Raw genomic sequence first — 20,689 nt, 5'->3', positions numbered from 1 at the left:
TCTGATTTAGATCTTCTGAGCAGGGTGTAACGCTACTAGTGCTAGTAGAAACTTTGCCAAATGTGACTAGAAGACTCTACTACTGTGGTGTAAGCAGTTAAAAAAGTTGTTTCTCTGAACTTCCCAATGTCAGATACACTTTTAAATAGGGAAAGGCTATTTGTGTTCAGGAACGACAGAAGTGTCTTCATCTCCATGTACAAACTGCAATGGTACATCCAATCCAAGCAGGCACCAGTGGAAACAAAGAGCCATGTAGGCACTCACAGATTCTCCAATAAATGTGCAATTAATGCTATCTAATTCACATTTAAGTAAAACACAGGAAAAATAATACGGAAGCATTTCCTATTTTTCTGTAATTTGTGTGTGTGTGCACAGTCAAACATACAAATACATAACCATCGGTGCAGCAGCAAATGTATGTACTATGAATATGTGTAAGTATGCATACATTGGCATTAAATAGTGTGAAATATTTAAAAAAAATATGGCAAATAAACATTCAAGTTGCATAGCCAAGCAACACTGGATATTCCAGAATGCAGGTTTCCTGGGCATCCTTAATTAGCCCTTCTGAATATGTATGATGATACCATTTTAATTACATGACAACGTGTAGGGTTTTTTCCAGTAACAGATTCTTGTTTCAGCCAGTCAATGAAAAGGCAGTTGTTTAACCCTTCTGAGTTTTATTTTCTTTCATTTGGTGCTGTGCCCTCAGATCTCACATTAATGCACATGGTCTAAGTGCTACAGTGAACACAGAAAACATTAGTCCCCTTCCAAGCTTTTATTTCCCTGTCACTCCCATGGCAGCATCTTAATATGCCCCAAATCCTGATTAACTGTTTCTGCAACACATCTGTGCAGGGTGAGAATACTATTATCATCACAATATTATTGCTGTCATGCAAAAGCACTGAAGCATAGAGGGAGAAAGGACAAAAATGTCAGAATGACAACTTCCAGTGAAAGCTGGAAGAGAGATGTGGAAGCTTTCACATACGTAGCATTTCCCTAGCACTTTCTCCACTTGAAGCACAGGGCCAGTTGACTTCAGCTCTCAGCACTTCTGCATTTCAAGCCCCAGGTGTCTCTTGTTGAGCACCCAGAAAATGAGGCCAAGAACTCAAGAGGGAGGAAATTCCAGAATGATGTCATTATGCCTACACATGGGGAGGGGGAAGGAGCTAATCGTGCCCAGGCAATCCAAATTCTGGCATTTGCTAACATTTTAGCATTTGGCTTACAACCCTATCATTCTTTTAGCTGAGTTTCTCTGTGTATGTGTATACATTTCTCTAATCTGCTAAAAATTCTTGTACTGCCTTCTCAGTAAAACTAATTTATTGAGGTGTGTGCCCTTGGGAAAAAGCATGACATGTGTTATAATAACCTTTACTTATTTTTCCTGCTGCAATTAAAACTAGAGAAATCTAGGGAAACTTAGTTTTGATTGTTCCCAGAAGAGGAAGGAAGGGAAGTAAAGAAGATCTACCTCAATAGGTGCTGAAGTTATCAATACAACCCCTGCTCCAGCTGTGCCTCAGCCATTCTTTCCCACTCTGCTTTAGAAGCAGGAAATAGCTATAGGCAGGCAAATAATTCAACACCCAAAATCAGGGGGATCGAGGACTTTTAGGGGACAGGGATAGCTTTGCTTTTCTTCAGTCTGAAAACCCGCCACTAAATCTCAAGTTTTACATTAGCTACATCATCCCTATCCTTTACCAAATTACAGGTGAGGCACTGAAAAGCATAGCATGCTGCCTTAAAAATCCCAAGATTTTCAATTAGATATTGGTTTATTTTTTGTTTGCTGCCTGCAAGTTTTCTCAAGCCCTTCCTGTGCTGAAACTTCCCTGCACAAGCTGACAGGTTGGAAACAGGTTAAAAATGGAAGCTGAAATCCATATGTAAACAGCTGGCTCCAAGAGCTGGTGCTCTAGGGAATGAAAACTTGTAATGCAAGACTCACAAAACTCTTGTGGGAGTTGGCTTCATTAGGTATCTACCATAAGCGTGTCTGTGTGCATATATCTGTACACCATTGCGATCCTATCTGTATATGCATATGTACCTGAGGTTAGCAGAGTATTCATTCCCTGCTGTGTTGGTCACTACTCTCTCTTCTCACACTTCTCATCTGTTCTTTGAAACTGGGAGTGCCTCTCTCATACATCCCCATCTCCACTAGCACCACCGACTGACAGCAGAAGGACCTTTTTTTACCCCTCCTATGCACGTACAGCAGGAGAGCTTTTCTCACTGACTCTCTGCTGACTGCGTCAGATGCTATCTGTCTTTCAGCCAGTGGACAGAGCAGTGTGTTTACCCTGCTGAACTGAGATGCCCTGGCTTGCTCTCTAAAAGCTCTTCTCTATAACCTTTCTGTATAGGGTACCTAGGGAGACATAATTGTCAAGTGAGGCACCAAAGGGAGGCATCGTTCCACGGTCTGAAAAATCCCCGATAAAGGGGTGGCATTTGTTAGTAGCGCTTTTAATTCTGGAAATGCCTCCCCATCCATGCCAGGTTCCTCCTCCTTTCCCAGCCTGTGGAGTGCATGGTTCTACCTTCTCCCTGACACCAAGCTTTCCCTTTCTCCTCACTGCAGTCGCTAGCAGTAAGGGGAGTGATGGCAGATCTTATGCCAAGATTTCCTCATTTTCCCAAGAGGGAAAATCATATCTGTCCATGCTGAGACACTTCCTTACAGTATGTGGCTAAGCCATGCTCTCCAGCCAACATGTCAGCTAGCAACATGTGCTCTGTGGCCTTCTGGGAGGAGAAGTCCTAGGGTAGGCAATGTGGTGGGAATAGTATGGTGCTTATTACATTATTGAAAACAAAATACAGCTGCATGTTACTGTTGGCTGAATGCAACCTGTCAGCACCAACATCTCCCCAAGACACCAGGACTGATTGCAGCCAGCCTTCGCAGGAGAAGGTGCCAGTAGCCAAGCAGTTGGAGAAGCATGGCGTGTCACCCCTGCCTGCTTCCAGGCCATGTTAAGGCGGCAGTGTTAGAGCAGAGAGCGTGCCTGAGGAAGCACCATGTCATGAGGAGCTGTGTGGTGACAGGCAGGTTGGTCCAAAAGCCCCGAAGGAACTGCAGCAGTTTTGCTGACGGCTGAATGCCCTGGGGCCAGGACAACTTGTTCTTTTGTATGATGGACTGACCCAGGGCACCAGTGGTGCTTGCTATGCCCTGATGGTCCATCAGGCTCCAGGATCACTCCAAAATAATTCCTCCATAGCCCACAGATTTGCTCATCCTAATTGGTAATTACTGCAATTCACTTTTTTAGGACCAGCTCTATTTTCAGTCCTCATAGTTCACTGAGCCTAGAAGGCTGAGCCTCCCCACCCTCTCAACAGTGTGAGCGGGTTGGGTGCCGGCCCTGGGCACTGGAGAATGAATCACATTGCTGTAGCTGGGAACAAGCAATGAGGATTAGGTAGGCTTTGAGCCATTTTGGTGCATCACTCTCTTTCCAGCTCTGCTTGTATTATGTTTTGGTCTGGACAATCAGAACCTTTGTGACTTCAGACAGACATCAAGGAATGAGTAGTCTGCTCTCCTGAATAAAATGAGAACATGTGACTGTGGGGAGAGAGGGGGAAGGAGAGAGGCATTTGCATAGGTCAGGAAAGGTCATTCAAACATCTGGCAGTAGTAAGTGACATGTGTCAAATTTTAGTGTTCATTAAATTTTGTATTAATGCAAGAATGGTTCTTAAGCTCCAAATGCCACTATTGGTTGCTGTGTTCCCCCAGTTGATGGTGATGACTTTTCAGAACTGTACCATGCTTGTTTGCTTGCTAGTGGCATCTGACCTGAGGTCAGATTTCTATTTAACCCCGTCCTGTAGGTCAAAAGACAAATTAATCTGGTGAGAATTGAATTGGAAATGAGGTGTCTGGATAGCAGGTGTCCCAACCCTGAATAGCTGCCAGGCTGAAACATGTTTGCATCTGTCTTATGCCATCCAAGAAGTCATCTCTGAGGTCAGGGAGATATTCAGCTGACATCTGAGATGGGAAGTTGCTACAGGGAGCAGAAGTGGCAGGTGCCCTGTGTTAGCAGATTATCTTGCAGTCAGGGGGAAAATGTCTGAGAGTGTCACTCCAAGTATGTTTCCATTTATTGTGCACTTTGCTTTACCTGTGTTTGTTACCAGTTTATAATCATACAGGAGATATACAATTTCCATCCCCTTTAAGGAGGAGAATCTCACAGATCTTTTTCTTCCTTTTTCAGAGGATGAAGATGATGAAGAGATGGTGGAGCCAAAATCACAGGATGACTTGGAGACAGAAAATCAAGACCAGAAGCAGGAAGTGAAAGAAGGTACTTTAAAAAATGAAAAGGATTTTGTTACAGCTTTAAAGGACTGAATCCTGCAAGTAGTTATTCTCATAGGTAATTCCCATTATTGAGAACACTGTGAAATTGAAACAGTCACTGGTTTTATTGATCCAAAACCATATGATTGGCATAAAAGCAGAAAACTGTACCCCAGCGACCCAGGTGGTAAGTCCGAGAAGCTTGTGAAAGGCACAAGACCTCAGCTGTTTAGAAGAATCTACATGTTCTCATAATTTGGGAACAAAGCAGAGATTCTTGGATTCCAGAACTGGAATCTGCTTACGTGAAAGACTTAAAATGCGGATGCCAGGCATTCCAGCTGCTCCATAAAGTTGGTTGGTTTTCAGAGGTACTTAGAGCTCATAATTGTCTGCCTGCTTGAGAGGGGCAAACTTAAACCTAGTACTGGTCAGGAATCTTCCAGCAGAAAACCATTTCACTGGAAAATGTTGATTGTCAAAACTTTTTGTGGGAGCTGCCCCAAGGAAACTTAAGGTCAAAACTGAAGCGAGGCAGGTCCAGCCCTTCTGTCCATTCCTCTGGATTGAGACACTCTCCAGGGTTACAAGAAACAAAAATTCAGGTTACTACTTCTTTCTGGTGCGGACAAGAGACACGCCAAAGTCATGCGTGTCAGCACGGGACACAGTAGGTATGCTGGGTGTGTCTCATTTGCTTCTCTTGGACCTGTTCTAGCTATTGTAACTAGAAGAGGGATGTGAAATTTGGTCTTCCTCATCTGGAATTTACTAGAGTATTGGCTATTCTGGTGTGTTGCTTTGAATAGTCAGTGCTCACCTCTGTGTGGAGTCGGGGAAAAGAGCTGAAATAGCGCGTCCAGTGCAAGAGGAAATTAGTTTCTTCTCCAGCGTTTCTTAGCTCTGTATTGCCAGGACTGCTCATAACACTGTTTGCCCTCTTGAAAGGTAACTTACTTCATCAGGTAGGGCCTAAGTCACTTCTTGCTATGGCGATCATTATCAGCATGATTCTGTGACCTTGGCTTTGTTTTTCACAAGATAATCTCACTAGGGGAAAAATATGGGGTAGTTTTACAGAGAAACCCATGAAATTGTTAACTATGAATACAGCAGTGGATGCTCCTTTCTCATCTAGGGGAGCCTGGCATGGTTTATATCAGTGTCCAAAAAACCTGAGTCTGGTGTATAGTGCCCACATTCTCTATCCTCACACACTGAAGTGAGTTGCAGTACCAGCCATGCTGTTTTGATTAGAAATTGGTCTTTGTTCCCTCTTAAAAGCATCACAGAAATTATCCATGCCATAAATACTGCAGTGTCCATTGCTCATTAGGTCGTTGTAAAAACGTGGAGTGGGGAGCACACTCCTCACACTCCTTGTCCTTCTGCTTCTCCCACTGCCCCCAGCCACTGCTGCTGTGGGTGGAAGGGAGCAGCAGGAGCAGTGGTGACAGCAGGAACAAGAGTCACACAACAGTCTGCAATGGCAGAACTGAAGACATGCAAAAGGAAATGACAACACAGAAAATCTTACTTTTTCCTGAAAATTACCCTTCCTCCCAGAACTGGGGGTCAACTCACACATGGGAGGCTCCAGCAGTCACTGGACCCAATACTACCTCTTTTACTGATGACAACAGGACCCCATAAAAAATGGTATCACTGCAGCCAGTGCAAAAGCAGTGTCCCGAGTTGCTGAACGTTCCTCTAGCATTCAGCTTACAGCTGATCTCATCCCCATTTGTTTCCACAAAAAAACTAATGCTAGCACTTATACCTGAGGAGAAAGCACTCCTGCATGAAAAGAAGAAAAAATCTAAATACATTCCTGAACTGATTTATTTCACCTTTTCATGGGCTTTCAAGTTAGCCTTTTATGTACTTTGCTGACCAAGCACCACTGCCAACATCTTTTATTTCTTTGTTATGTTTTAGTCTCAGGGCAGCACTCCCCTTCCCAGCCTAGCAGACCCCCCAGGAACAGCAGGTCACTGGGCTAATTTAGCATTACTCTCAGACACACAACTGAAGGGTGTAAAAGCAAGGCACAGCTTGTTTTAGCAGAACCAGCTTTGTGAGGTGCTAACACTTGACTGGGTTCAAGGAAGAAGAAAACATGCTCATTGCCTGATAGAACGTGAACTCGACCTGCAGTATGTGTTGTGACGGATATAATAGTGGCATGCTGATAACTGGCATTAAATGCTGTGAATCAAATGAAGCAGTCGTTCCCAAATTGACAGGGAAGGGAGTCCCATTTTTTAGCATTCGGTGTTGCTCTCTCCCTGTTGGCTTTAGCCCTTTCGCCAACAAAATCCCATTTTCCTCTCTGTTGTAATCACCCTTCTCATGTTCTGAGCAACATTCAGAGTTTGAAGCCATCGTTTGTGTTTCATGGAAGTGATTAAAACCATGTTACAAGTCAAACAGGGGTTTAGAAGAACATTTCCTGTCGGTGCTGCACTCTGTGTGCCTACTCAGAATTAATAGCTTTTCTGCAAATTAGCACATAATGGGTTAAAAGCATGTTTATGTTGGCATTAAGTACTCTGGCTTCTTTTTCTCTGTAAGGCAAGACAATATTTTGCAAACTTTTTAAAGAATCTCTAATAGATATTATAGTGGCGCCATTCACACTGCTATATAGTAGTTAAGGCTGTGTCAGCACTTCCATTATGAATCCTGTTTTTCAGGGATTTATAACCCAGCCGTAAAAATTTGCTCTGGGCTGAAATTTGGTTTCAGCTCAGGGAGCACATTTTTTAACAGATTAAAAAAAAATCAGCATGGCCTTTTTTGAGTTATGGGAGTGTAAGAAAAAAAAAAAAACATGGGAGAGAGAAGTGCAGGGAGAGAAAGGCAGACAATTTTTTCATGAATATAACTGAAAAATAGGTCAGGATGAAAAATAAAGCTTGGATCCAGTCTGTTCCGTCTCTCTCTCCCCAAGCCAGCAGGACAGGAGTGCTCTATTTTTATAATGGTATTTTAAGAGGAAATGTGATTTATTTTTTTTTTCTCTGTGGTTTGTAGTTAGTCCAATTTAATTCTACAGACATCTATCGCATGCTTAATTTCCTTGTCTTCCCCCCCACACACCCCAGAGTCGCTCTGTGGGGTTTGGTGGGATTATTCAGCAGTCATGGCTGTCTGCAGGATCTGACCCTAGTTCTGGACCCGTCTCAGCATCACTGTAAGGTACACAGGTACACAGTGCACCTGCAATAGGGCAGTCTGTCCGGCACAATGCCTCTTGTGGCACTTCAATGCCACGGAGGTGCTAAGGGCACAGGCACAGCTCAAGCCCCCAAAGTGTTTCTGGAATAGGAGGTGAAGACATGGCTTGTTGACCATTTGAAGCATACGAAGCCTTGGGACCCCCTTGTGTTTCTGCCATGGGGCTGCCTGTTGTCACCTGTGTCTCAGGTACATGATCTCCCCATTGTTCCTGGAAGAGCCAAAGTGTGGGATACCTGCTGGTGAACTGGGCTGGGCTCTGCCTGTTCCCAGCCTCTCCTGACCACATAAACAAGAGACTGGTCCCAAACTGTGGCAGCAAGTGGGCTGGGGCTTTCCACAGCCAGAGAGCTCTGGAGCTCCACCTAAGGCGCCTCTTTGTGTCAGTAGAAACCACATGAACAGCGGGACGGGCTGGGTCTTGAAAGTGGGCTTCAACCTGTGTTTATCTGAAGCCGTGGATATATCCACAAAAACTTGCATGAAAGGCAGTGATGGGGGAGGCTGGGATCTGCAGCTTCAAAGACCTGCTGTGCTCCCCTGTTACCCTGGCCCTGTGCTCCAGGTTGGGTGTCCACACAGCAGGCTGCGCTGGCGGAGATGGTTTAGCTCTTGAAAGCTCAAGCATCAGTATCGGAGGAGCAGGAGCAGGATGGGTTGCAGTGGGGTTTGTAACAGCCTGTAACACCGTGGTTTCACTGCCACCGACATCACAGTGAGCTCAAGATGTGCTGACCCATCCTGATACCCTGGCACAGGTGTGCCCAGGGTGGTGCTCAGCACAGCCCCAGGAGAAGCACAGTTACTGGGAACAGCCCTGCCTGGCACAGATTCTAATTTAAGGCTCTAGATCCTGCTGCTCCAGAACCAAAAAGTCCCTAAATGCACCTCAGAATCTCCCTTTATATGTTCAGCAATTAGGCCATGCAGGGGCTTGCATTTTAAACCCAACACAACCAAGATAATGACATATATCAAACCATGCTATGGCACATATCAAACCAGAATATGGCATATATCAAGCCTGACATGAAAGTGAGAAGCACAAGAAAAACAAGAGGATCACAGGCTATTGGCAGGCAAGGACTAAAGGCTGCTGAGAGCTGCTTAGCACCTTGCAGTTCTCACGCTGTATGTTTCTGCTGTCCTCAGTCGTCAGCACATCTAAAGTTTACACGGGTTTAAATCTATGCTGAAAGAAATAATACAGCTCTTAAAAGGGTTTTCACTAATCTCCTTCTGTCTCTCGTTATATCTCTGGGCTCATAACAAGGCTGCTTCCTGCTTTACTGTTTTTATTAGTGCGCACTTTCTTTCATTCACTTACTCCTTTTGTTCTTTTTTTCTCTTTTTGCCTCTAATGGACTTCATTACTCTTGTCAGGTTTTTACAATTGCTGAGGTTCCAGGAGAATATATTTATATTCTATTATACGTATTTAAATGTGGGTCTTTTTTCTGGTTTGGTTTGGGGTTTTTTTGGTTGGTTTTGTTTAAGTATCTTTTTGGCTCCCCTGAGAGAAGATCAGATCCTGGTACTTAAATGTTTGTAAATTTGATCCTCACTGTTATCACAACTATTTATATTTACTACAAACCTGCTTCTGCCAGAAAAGAACAAGTCTGTAGCATTTTTTATCTTAGTTACAAAAGATCCAAGTAAATGTTTAATATCTTCTTTTTTTTCTGTTTTGTCCAAAGAAATTTGTGGATAAAGGACCTGATGTGAAATATGGTATTTCTGAGGACCATGTTAAATCACTTGAAATAATAAAATGTTCTTATTTTTCATAAATAAGTGTTGAATAAATTGGTTGGTTTCATGTTATGTTCAGGTTTTGTTACATATTCTAGACCTTTTAGTTCATGCACAAGGGTACAATGCCTTTCATTACAGATATACCTTGCATCATCTTCCTCTGCAGTGTCCTCCATGCGTATTTAACTGCACGTTTCAATTTTAAATGTACATTCCATTTTATTTTATACAGTATTATACATAGAAGGTTTCTCTGATACATGTTGTTGAGCTCATAACCCCAGAGCCACCCGGACAGCACCCTGCCTGTGGGTCTGCGATCCCACTGGTGTTTCAGTGGGTCCATGGACAGACAGGGTGCCCGGTGGCCCTGTTGGGTAGAACTTCGTGGCTGCACCATGGGTCCTTCTGCTGTGAGCTGTGCAGGGCTGCAGATGGGTTCAGCTACTCTGGGTGGGAAGCAGAACACACGCACAATGGTTCATTACGAAGCTACAGTATAGAAACAAGACCGAAGTATGAACCTTCCTTTGCAGGAGCTTCCATTGCACTCCAGGCAATAAGCACATAACTTTTAACACTGGTAAGCTAAGCATTGCACTAGGCTTTGTTAGACATGGAAGGTTAGATGTGGTTTGTTTGGTTTTTACGCCAGGGAGAGCAGATACTTGAAGGCAAATGCTGTATTCTTACATGGAATTTCTGAAGATATTGTCACATCACATACGTCTCTGTGGCAAAACAAAACAAAAAATACTTTGATCAGCTACTTATGTTTCTCAGAGTTTTCCTTGAAGAAAGCCTGTGTCTCTTGAAAGCTGAGATCAAAGTAACTGTAAGCTCCCAGATAGGAAGAAAAATTGCAGAAAATTACATACATTCTTTTTATTTTATTTGAGGTAATGGACAGACAGGGAGAAGGAACAAGGGGAAAATGGAATTGGCTCTGAAAGATAAATGGTTAGAAAATCTTCATATTTGAAAGAACAAGCCTGTCTGGGGTTTTTTGCTTATACTTCATGTATTTGTAGTAGTTACAGCAATGTTTTACACTGGAAAAAGTAATGATGTTAACATTCTTGTAAGAAGAGATTGCCTCAAATAAAACTTCAGAGGCAGCCCAATGAAAGAAGAAAATAAGGTTAAAATATGAAGCTTAATATCGCCAGGGGGCATCTGGTGTGTCAGTCAGATGAATGAGGTAAGCTGATTTATGCCCTACAAACTTTAGCCAAGGTGTTTCTGATGGTTTAATAGACTGCTGGCCTCCCACAGATCATTGCTAACTGCAAGGGAGATTTTGCTGAGGTAGAACTGCAATCATGTGTGTCTCCATTGCTTGGGAACACTCCACAGCTCCCAGGCTGTTTATTTTTTGCTTTTTCCCTTTCTATTGATTTTTGCTTGTATTTTCTTTGCCAGCTATAGTCGGCAAATGGCCGAGTAATAAATTTATATTTCCAAGCTATAGAGAGGATTTGATTTAGCACATAATTTTTACCATTTGGAGCAGTGTAAAATGAGTTTTCCAGTTGCCTTTGCAGTTATTTTCTCCCCTTTTATGCCGTTTTGCTGCATTGTCATGCTTGTTGTCTTTGATTCTCGGAAAGCAATGCTTTAGTGGTGACAGTGGGATATTGCCTCATTACAGGCTTCCTTGCCAGATGAGTTCCCCTAGTGCCAATTACTATTCAGCAGTGAATGCTGCAATAGGTCAACCTGTACTTTTTGCTAGTCATTTCTTTTTTTTTCACATGCATTGCTTCTGTCTAAAGCACTTAGGGCAAATTGTGCTCCTGCCTTGGTAATTGGCGCTCTGCTACTCAGGGGGACCATGCAGGGGGACACAGATATTCTCTAGATGTGTGGAGCTCCACAGGGACCACTAACCTGGTGGCTGGAGGCATAGGGCCAAGGCCATAGAAGATCATCAAAGGCTGAAGTTTCTAACTTCTTAGCTGCTTTGTTTCCTGAGGGCCAAATTGCTCCTCCACCTTTTTCATTTTTCCTACCTTCTATATTTAGCCCAGGTGTAGTGCAGAGATTTTGTCTTTCAGAGCTAACGCTTTGGCCAGTTGAGGCAAACCTGAACATGGTGATAACAGCTTCTCCCAACCACAGGGACTGCTCTGAAAGCAAGTACACTGAAAACTAGGGGAGCTGAGTACTACAATAATGCCGACCATGTCACTACTCCTACCTGCTGTTGTGCCTTTCAGTCTGTCCTTGCCCTTGGGGCTGATGGTGGTGTCATACTTGGGCACCAGAGCTCACAAATCTAGTGTGAACCACAGGAAAATCAGATGGCGAGCGAGAGCTACATCTCCCTCATAGATGAAAGAAGCTGTGTGGCATGGGACAGCAACTGGAAAGTAATTTTGAACTGCAACTTTAAACTGTCACTTGTTTAATTAAACATCAAGATAGGTATGACAGGGCTGGGAGTTAAACTTTGATGTATACTGGGTGTTCTCTGAGGCATCATGCTGAATTATCTTTTTTGGCTGCTGATGTTTTAACCCAATATGGCCTAGGGAGACTGCAAGGTCATTTTCACAAGTAAACACCTCAAATCTGTAGTGTAAAGCCAAATGCAGGAGACCTTTGATCGCCAGTTAAACTCTTGAGTATGAGCCTCTGTAATCTTGCAATGAATCTGTTTATGATCTGCTGTTTGTGTACCCAATTATAAATCTGGAACAAAATTCTGTGTTAGCATGATTCCTATGATGTCGATAGAGTTCTCCATGCTGGGAATTTAGGGTAGTTGCAAGGTTGATTGGGTGTAACTGTGAAGATACTAATGGCATTTTTTGAAATATAAGTAATTCTAAATATAACTGAAATGATGGTTTAAAAGCACATATGGGCAAAGGCATAATTGATACACAGCAATGCTATAATATCAGTATGACCCTACTAGTCTAATTGAGAATAGAATTTTGCACTGTAGCAATAGCAGCATCCCAATTTGCTTTCCCTCTGATGCTTACATTTGAGTTGGAATTTACCAGCAGGTCATTAAACTAATGGAGATGTAGCATTGGTGCATCCTGCAAAGATAGTATTTTTCAAGTGAAGGGTCATGCTGGAAATACTAGTTTGGAAGTAAACATTTAGCATCTTTGTGTACATGTAAAGAAGGAATTTCATCTCGTGGGGGCCAGGCTACCCTGCTTGGTGCCCAAGGTTGTTCCTACCTCCTCCTAGAGCAGCTTTGGCTACAGCTCAGTGGCATTTGTTGCTCGGCTCTTAGGACTGCTCTGCAAGGAATAAAATTGCCTTAAAGAAACTGGTGTTTAGCCCGTTGCTTTCGATTTTGTTGCCTCAGAGAATATCTTTGGTTATTTCATTGCTTCACAAAAGCTCTAAAGCAAAGACAGAAGTTATCAGTGACACCAGGATAAATGGGAAGAAGTGAAGGGAGAGATTATGTGAGCCCTTTTAATACAAAGAACTGTACTATGAGAAGATTATTTTATCTTGGGCTCCTCTGACAGGTCCCTTGTTACATAAGTGTTCTGCTTTTTCGAGTTAGGTATTGCCTAAATGCCAGTCACAGCCATTTCCTGAAGTAGGAACGTGGAGTTTATTTAATTTGTGGGGGTTAAGTATTTTCCATTTCAGAATAATAAACATATAAGATATAGGATCCCTTCTATGTAAATGCTACTTTCTGAGAATATACAGCAGTATGTTTAGATATACTAAAAAATTCTTAGTCATGATTTTAAGAGCAAAGCTTTGATTTTTGTCCTGACATTGCTACAGCGAGCTTTCATGTCAAAAGAAACCTACTGAAGATGTTGATTAATTGGGAAAGGGGTGAAATGTCATACTCTTAACTACATTTTTTCATTTTCCAAGCTCCTCCTAGAGAACTGACAGAAGAAGAAAAACAGCAAGTTCTCCATTCAGAAGAATTCCTGATATTTTTTGACCGGACGATACGTGTAATTGAGCGAGCCTTGGCTGAAGATTCAGACATCTTCTTTGACTACAGTGGCAGAGATGTAGAAGAGAAAGATGGGTCAGTTTGGGGGAGGGTTGCTTTTGTAAAATAAACTTTATAAAAATAATTCCAATGCCAGGAAGCCTTAATTTTAAAACTAAATGAAACATTTTTATAGCTAAGAAAAAGTTAAAATCTGTCTGTGAAGGCCTGCGTCACTTTGTTAGCCAAAATTATTTTGTAAAATAGCTTCATGCTTTATTGGTCTGGGATTTTTTCTTTGTTGTATTATTCAGGTTGTTTAATTATTTTGTTTCATTTTGGGGATGAAATTTCAAATTCTGAAGAAATAATTGAAATAGATAAATGTGTGTATACACATGTAGATGTGGGTGTGCATGTGTACATTCTAGTAGTGTACATCTGTGTGCTTATGTCATCGTATTTTTACAAATTCAAATTACTGTTGTTTATATTCTACTACTGCCTCAGGTCTGTAATGGATCCCACTGTACTATGCATTGTGTGGATCAAAATTATGATCTCCCAAAGTGTTTGCAATCTAATAAGACAAGAGGTGACAGGTTGTGTATTCAGCAATTGATAGGGGAGTAGAAGCAGCAAAACTTGTTAGTAGCAGAGAAAGCATTTACATTTTAACAGCTGCATATCCATTGAAGCCTCATAGCAAATCAGTAGCTGTATTGCAGTGAAGTTACTAACTGGAGGTTACTTTAGAGCATCGCCCTTGTGAACCAGCTAAATGCATCAGTGTGGCAGTGTTGGACCAGCACTGATCTTCAGCCCATCCTAATGGAGCCAAAAGGCATCTGCCATCTCCATCGCTGGGAGGAGGTGCTGTATCTTTAAGATTTCAGGAGTCAAGAATAAGGGAGATTTTCATATAGCTTGGAGGTGAAGATTCAGAAAGGGGGAATGGAATGCCTGGGCCAGGTTCGGTCCTGAGAGGCAGAGGTGGCAGAGGTGGCCCCGGGGTGACCCAGAAGGGTCAGGAAGGCAGTGGGAAATTAAGAACGGTGGTTTTGTGAAACAAATGTAAAATTTGTTCCTTGGTGCAGATTCGTTATCAGCAAGACAGTCAGCAAAAGCAATTAAATCAAGGTGGCAGACTTGCCTAGGCTGGGCAGAGATGTAAGAAGAAGTAGTCAGGACCTTTTGCATTGCTTTTCACAGCATTTGAACCCTGGTACTTCAAAAACTGTCACTTTGTTTGTATTCACACAGAGATGTTCAAGCAGGAGCCAACCTTTCCTTTAACCGTCAGTTTTATGATGAGCACTGGTCAAAGCATCGTGTTGTCACCTGTATGGATTGGTCTCTTCAGGTAAGACGTGAAGCCAAGAGATATGTTTCCATATCCCTTCCAGCTTCTCCCTAAAAAAAATATGGCCAGCCTCAGTTTGCCCTTTGTTCTGTGGAGTATGATATTATTTTTTAGCTAACAGCAGGACCCTGAAGGAGTGAATACATGTTGCTCAGTAAAGAAGAGTAGTGGACAATAATGAAACTGAAATTTTTTGGTCTTCAAAACCAGGATGTTGTAATAGAACTATAGGTTAACAAACATACTAAGATGGAGTCTTTATTTTAGCTCCCTGTTCCACACCTTCAGCACATAGAAGTTTTTTAGGATAAAAGGTTTAAAATTAAACCAATTAAAAAAAAATTAAGTATGTAGCAATTGGTTTAGTAAATAGTTTTACGTAATAATATTTAAAATAAAAAGAATAATGAGAAATAAATATTTTTTCTAATATACTAAAATTCAAGATGTGAAAGTATGAACAACTTGAAAAGACTGAAAAGCGGTCTTCTGAAAAATGTTTGGTCCTCTCTTCAAGCAATAGAAGAGGAGACCGCAGCTGGCCAGGGAGCACACTAGAGCAGCGTGCCTGGAATGTATCCAGTATCTGTGCACTGCAAAATGTTGTCATACTGCAAAATAAAACTGACAATAGAGCTGCTTAAGCTTCCCAAAACCAATGCAACCACATCAGCAAAGCACAAAAACCAGGTTAATTAGTTGCTCCGTTAGAGAGCTGGTATTAGCACAGCACACATATCATCAGAGGTCCTGTCGAATTCGTTCGGTCCCAGTTTTGCTCCAGCCGTCCTCATCCCCTCTGCTTCATCCCTGTTAGCCTGTTCTTAGGTTCCAGCCTGGAACAAAGCAGCTGGTTTCCCTGGGCAGGAAACCAGGGAGGCTCTGCTCCAAGGTCCACGGTACAGGTATACTGAAACTGTTCCAGGAGGGCATAGACTTAGAAAATACTAATGCAAGCCAGTCTGCCTAGTTGGCCCCAAACCCAGCCTAAGGTGTGCCCTGGTGTGTCCAGAGCCATGTGATGCAGGCTGGTGTGGGTGGCAAAGATGCTATAGATGTAGCTGAGCCCAGTGCGAAGAACAAGGTTTGCTTAACCTAACCTTAGAAGTAGCTGCTCTTTCTGCACCACGTTAGATGTGCATGTGGATGTAGCATGTGTTTAAGGTCAAGTACATAAATGGTGTGTGCAGGTTGGAGAGAGGCAGTGGATAAGGACCACAGTGACTCTCACATCCATCCTTCTCTCCTTCCCCTCGAAATAACAGCAGGGCTGCTTCCATCTCTCCAGGTACTTCTCAGGTAAGGTGGCAGCTTACATGGCAGGCAGCAGGGACAAAAGGAGTTGGAGGGTGCCACTGAGCATCTCTGGTAGGCTGTGCAGGTCTGGCTGTCTGACCAGGTGTGGTGCACAACAGCCAGCTGCAGAGAAGCCTCTTGTAATACCCAGATCATGCCCTGTGTGTGAAATGAAGGATTTATCCCTTTGCTTTCATACAAAATATCAGCTTAACTACAGGTATGCACTGGTGTGATGTGGGTGGCCTTTGAGCACATATGGATTTCCACAGAAATCAAATATAAGCCTGAGGAAACACTTATCTTAGGTTGTTCACTTGTTCAGGGGCTGGAAATTACATGGAATTCTTATCTGATATTTTCCTAACAGGCAGTTCTTACTGTATTCCCAAGGCAGCAAGAAAAAAAGCCGCCTCAGAAGAGCACTGCCAAATGTAATTGCTCAGCCCCTGGGGCTCGAAGGCATGTTCTGCTTCCCACCTCTTTGTTCCAGGGTGGCCCCTCCTGCCTTCCTCCTCCGTTAACTCCTCATGCACAGCTCCCTGGCACCCCAGCCAGGCTTGTCCATGCCGGGGAGCTTCTGTGTGCCGCTCTACCTTCTGTGTGCTGCTCTACACTAGCTTGGGAGGAGGGATTTGCCTCCTCTCTTGCTTGCTTTGAGGTGTATCGTGTAGCAGGAGCTGGAGCCGGACAGAGGTATTTCACCAAACCACTAGCTCCGCTTCTCACCCATGCTCCAGGACATGGCAGTGTCCAGTATGCCAAAGAACTTGAATAATCATGGGAACTGCTGAACACATTGCTCAATTTTCTGCGATAAAACTGTTGCTGCAAAACAGCCTGGAGGCAAATTGAAGCTTAATCAAACAAAGGACCTTGATGCATTGATTAAACAAGTTATTTTGTTCCCAGTCACATGTAAAATACTGTCCCAAACATGTGGGATCATTCATACCATTAAAGCTAACCCACTAGACCCTTGATTCTTTTGCAGAGGAAGGGGAAAACAGCTTAGATGCTTCATCAAGGATCTAAGCGAAAGGCCCAACAGACTGAGTGTAAGCACAGAGAGACAGTGGAATCACCTTGCTCTGTCCATGAGGTAACATAGCTGATCCAAAGCCAAGAAAACCAAAGTCTTAGGGATACTGCCGTGTCTCACTTGACTTTCAGGCAGCAGCCTAGAATGCTGTTTCCCACAGCACCATTTCCACATCATTTTCAGTTGCAGTCACAGGACAGCTGGGCACCTGGTGAGGACTGAAATTCTGTAAAATGCAAGTAGATTGAGTGAAGCAGTGAGTGGGCAATGCCAGCATGGATTTTAGGGTGCTGCACTTAGCTCTGTTTTTTCCAGAGTCAAATAGCCTCACAATGGTGTTGCCCAGCTAGGTATGACCCCAGCATCTGTGTAAACTTGAAACTGTATTTCCAGTCAGATGCATAAAACGTGATTGCAAAACCTACGTATAGACCAGCAAGATTTGAGTCAGTGTTTGTTTATGGCCAGACATGCTGCCAACCAGAACATGCTTGCTAAACTTTCCAGGAACATGAACCAACCCCAAAGCACCTCTAAATTGATGCTTCAGACCTGGTCACATGCCCTAGCTGGCTGCAGTCATGCCAGTGGAAGGGCTTGTTACTCCTGCCTGCCAGGGTATCATCTGGCCCCTCACAACTGCAGGCTCAGCTGCTCGTGTGAATGGTACCTCATGTGTTCAGCCAAAATGAGATGCCCTGACAAGAGTCTACTGCATATGCTGTTTACTTGGACCTGGGCCAATGTGGGATGAGAAGGTTCAAAGAAGCTGAGCACACTGTTCAGAAACGGTTGTAATCTGTCATGGGAGAGAGAAGAGGGGGTGAGATGGATGAGACCAGTGGAGGGCAGGCTGATGTAGCTGTCCAGAGAAGTGTCTCAGGTGTGGGGTTAAACCACCCTCAGGTCTCCCTCAGTTCTTGGGGGGGGGGGGGGAGGAGAGGTGTTTGGTCTGCTGCATGCTCTAAATCCCATGCAAGTGATCTGGGTGCTAAACTGCCCTCACAAGCTGGGCCAGCAGCCAAGGTCTGTCAGGATGTAGGTACAACCCCGTCAGAGCTGCCCCCAAATGGGAAAGAGGCGGCTGTGGGGACCATGTGTTATTGCTGGTTTTCCCACACGTGGGTCCAGGCTCATTTGGAACTATGAGCTTGAATATAAAAATCATCAGCTCCGTGATGTCTTATCCATGGAAGTGTACACAAAGTGGGAAGGAACAGCTGCTGAAGGCAGAAGTTAAAGCTGTGTGCGTTATTTCTTCCAAATGGATTTTGAAAGCAGAGAGGCTCAAATCCCAATAATAATGATATAAAGGTGGTGGGGTTATTTTTATTGTTAAAATATCTGGTGTGGACCAAATTCACAGCTCCCAATAGCACTATTGGCAGTTTCTTTGTCCCACTTCCTTTACATCTACCAGCTGCACTGTTCCCCTGTAAAGTGGTGAATGGTTTGGCAGGAATTTACCTGGGAAAGACAAAAAATGACAATGATTTGCAGAGGTCATTGAGAAATTTTCAGGGAAAGCATTCCTAGTTTACAAGAGCAGTGTGTGGGTTCTACAAACCTTGGGCTGCTGTTTCGCCAGTCTGCAGAAGCCATGTGCTTTTCTCTGGATGTGCCGTAAGGGCTACTGCCTTACTTTGACTGTTTAGAGGGAAGGACAGAGGCTACCAGAGGTGCCTAATGTCAAATGTGTGAGAGTGGAGAGCTGCTAATGTATAGGCAAAAAGTAATTGATGTTTTGTGGGCAAATTGTTACTTCTTATGGTGTTTTAAAATGATACAAGGACATCAACAGAATGTGAAAATCTGATTTTTCATATATGATCTTATTTGGTTGTGGATATATGTGTATATATATATAAACAGAGCAAATTCATGTGTGTATTGCATATCTACTTCTATAAAACAGTGTAAATGGGCGTACAGGAAAAAATGAATCCGATTTTAGAGTGCTCATTGCATCAATCTTACTGAGTCAGTGGAATTCAAGGTCACCCTGTGCTTTACAAGATGACCTCAGCATCTTGCAAAATTCAGCTTCTGTGAAGAAAATGTTTTGTTTGCTATTTGAATCATCAAGAAGAGCTTTCAAGTTGATTCTACACATAAGTGAATAGGAAAAGTGCATAATGAAATAAGAAAGAATAGTTTTCAGGGAAAGCTGAAAAACCTGTGAATTTCAGAATAAAAGCAAGTCAACACTATGGTCATAGTTCTTTTATTATCAAAATCAATTAAGACAACAGTTTGGCCCTGAAGAAGTGGTTAAACAAATACATTAGAATCACTCAAGCTTTCAGATTTTTCCTCTTCCTTGCTTTGCATTCCCTTTATGAATATGCTGCTGATTGTCTTTTCTGAGGATTGCCTGCAGAAATTAATGTTGCCTTAGTGGTATCTGAGAATAACTGATAGAGAGCAAGGAGCAGGGGCTTTAAGGATGTCAGGGACAAGTAAAATATAAAACTAAACTGAAGCTGAATGCTATGATTGGACTAGTGTATATTATAATTAAAAGCAGATATTGTGCATTTAGTGTAGATTATTTCTGTCTCATATGATTTTGCATAGATTCATCATCATCCATCTTATTTAATTTTCTTTTTCTTTTTCTTTCTAGTACCCTGAGTTGATGGTTGCATCTTATAACAATAATGAAGATGCTCCACATGAGCCTGATGGGGTAGCATTGGTATGGAACATGAAGTTCAAGAAAACCACACCAGAATATGTTTTCCATTGTCAGGTAAGACTGAGGAAGCCATTAATTTCATGCTAGACAAAACAAAGTTTACTACATGGGGCATCTTCCCACTGTTTATATAAAGAGGTTGAGGTTAAAAATAGGCATTTTTGGAAAAGGTGCATGTGGCAGTCCAATGTTTTTAGAAGGCAACCAGCCTTCTCAAACAATACCGAAAGCCTGTTAGGGCTGGATGTCATTCTTTGTCTGTTTGAAACAGTCCCTAGGAGATTTAGTTTATAAAGCCCTTGCACTTATGAAGTAACTGTGGTGTACCACTTCCTCTTCCAAGCAGCAACATATGCTTTCCCACCCACGTTAGCTTCCTCACATCCTCTGCACTCCAAGCTGCCTACCCTTGCCTTGGTTCTGCTCAATATCATGTGTTGCCTTTAAAATTGGGAAGTTCACTTTGCATTTCTGGACATGCATCTTACTTACAGACTGATAAAAACAATCTTGATTACAAAGACTACTCCACCAGTTCCTGGTTGACTGTCCTTCAGGTTAGCACAACAGTGCTTCGCTTCACTCAGTGCTACTTTGTGACCATGCTATTTTAGAAGTTTATGGACAGTTACAAAATAGTTGTGTGTTTATTTCCATAGGTCTGTTTACTCCTCTTTTGTCACCGCTTTGATGTGTGACATGGCATAGCCTCATATTGACAGAAATGTTCTGCTTGTTGGCTCTGTCTCCATCAAACTGTCCAAACTGTGGACCAGGGCTTGGGCCAAATTCCCAACCTATTCATTAATGGCCTTCTGTGGTAATTAAATACAGGATAGTGGTATTCAAAAAGCCATATGGAAAAGTTTCAGCAAGTAAAGCTTAACAATCAGAGATTAGTAAAATGCAGATTATTCTGCGGTAAAAATTGCTTCTCTTGGAAGGATATGTATTACCTGGCTAATTGTGTAAGCTAAGTGTCATTTTACATTCAAGGACCAAAC

The 20,689-nt window shown here is 42.8% G+C and overlaps 1 protein-coding gene across 8 annotated transcripts in view; it reads left to right on the top strand.

Moving 5' to 3' along the window:
* The window catches only part of DYNC1I1 (dynein cytoplasmic 1 intermediate chain 1), a 193,604-nt gene that overhangs the window by 101,079 nt on the left and 71,836 nt on the right, over positions 1–20,689 (top strand). For all 8 annotated transcript variants that reach the window (XM_040592628.1, XM_040592631.1, XM_040592626.1 and 5 more), the window contains 4 exons: positions 4,269–4,358; positions 13,220–13,382; positions 14,550–14,649; positions 19,614–19,739. In XM_040592628.1, coding sequence (XP_040448562.1) covers positions 4,269–4,358; positions 13,220–13,382; positions 14,550–14,649; positions 19,614–19,739 — 479 coding nt within the window. The remainder of the gene's footprint in view (positions 1–4,268; positions 4,359–13,219; positions 13,383–14,549; positions 14,650–19,613; positions 19,740–20,689) is intronic.

Source organism: Falco naumanni, chromosome 4 (assembly GCF_017639655.2).
Source record: "Falco naumanni isolate bFalNau1 chromosome 4, bFalNau1.pat, whole genome shotgun sequence".
Lineage (NCBI taxonomy): Eukaryota > Metazoa > Chordata > Aves > Falconiformes > Falconidae > Falco > Falco naumanni.
Note: the sequence above shows the minus strand (reverse complement) of the source record. Positions and strands in the feature narration are given on the sequence as shown.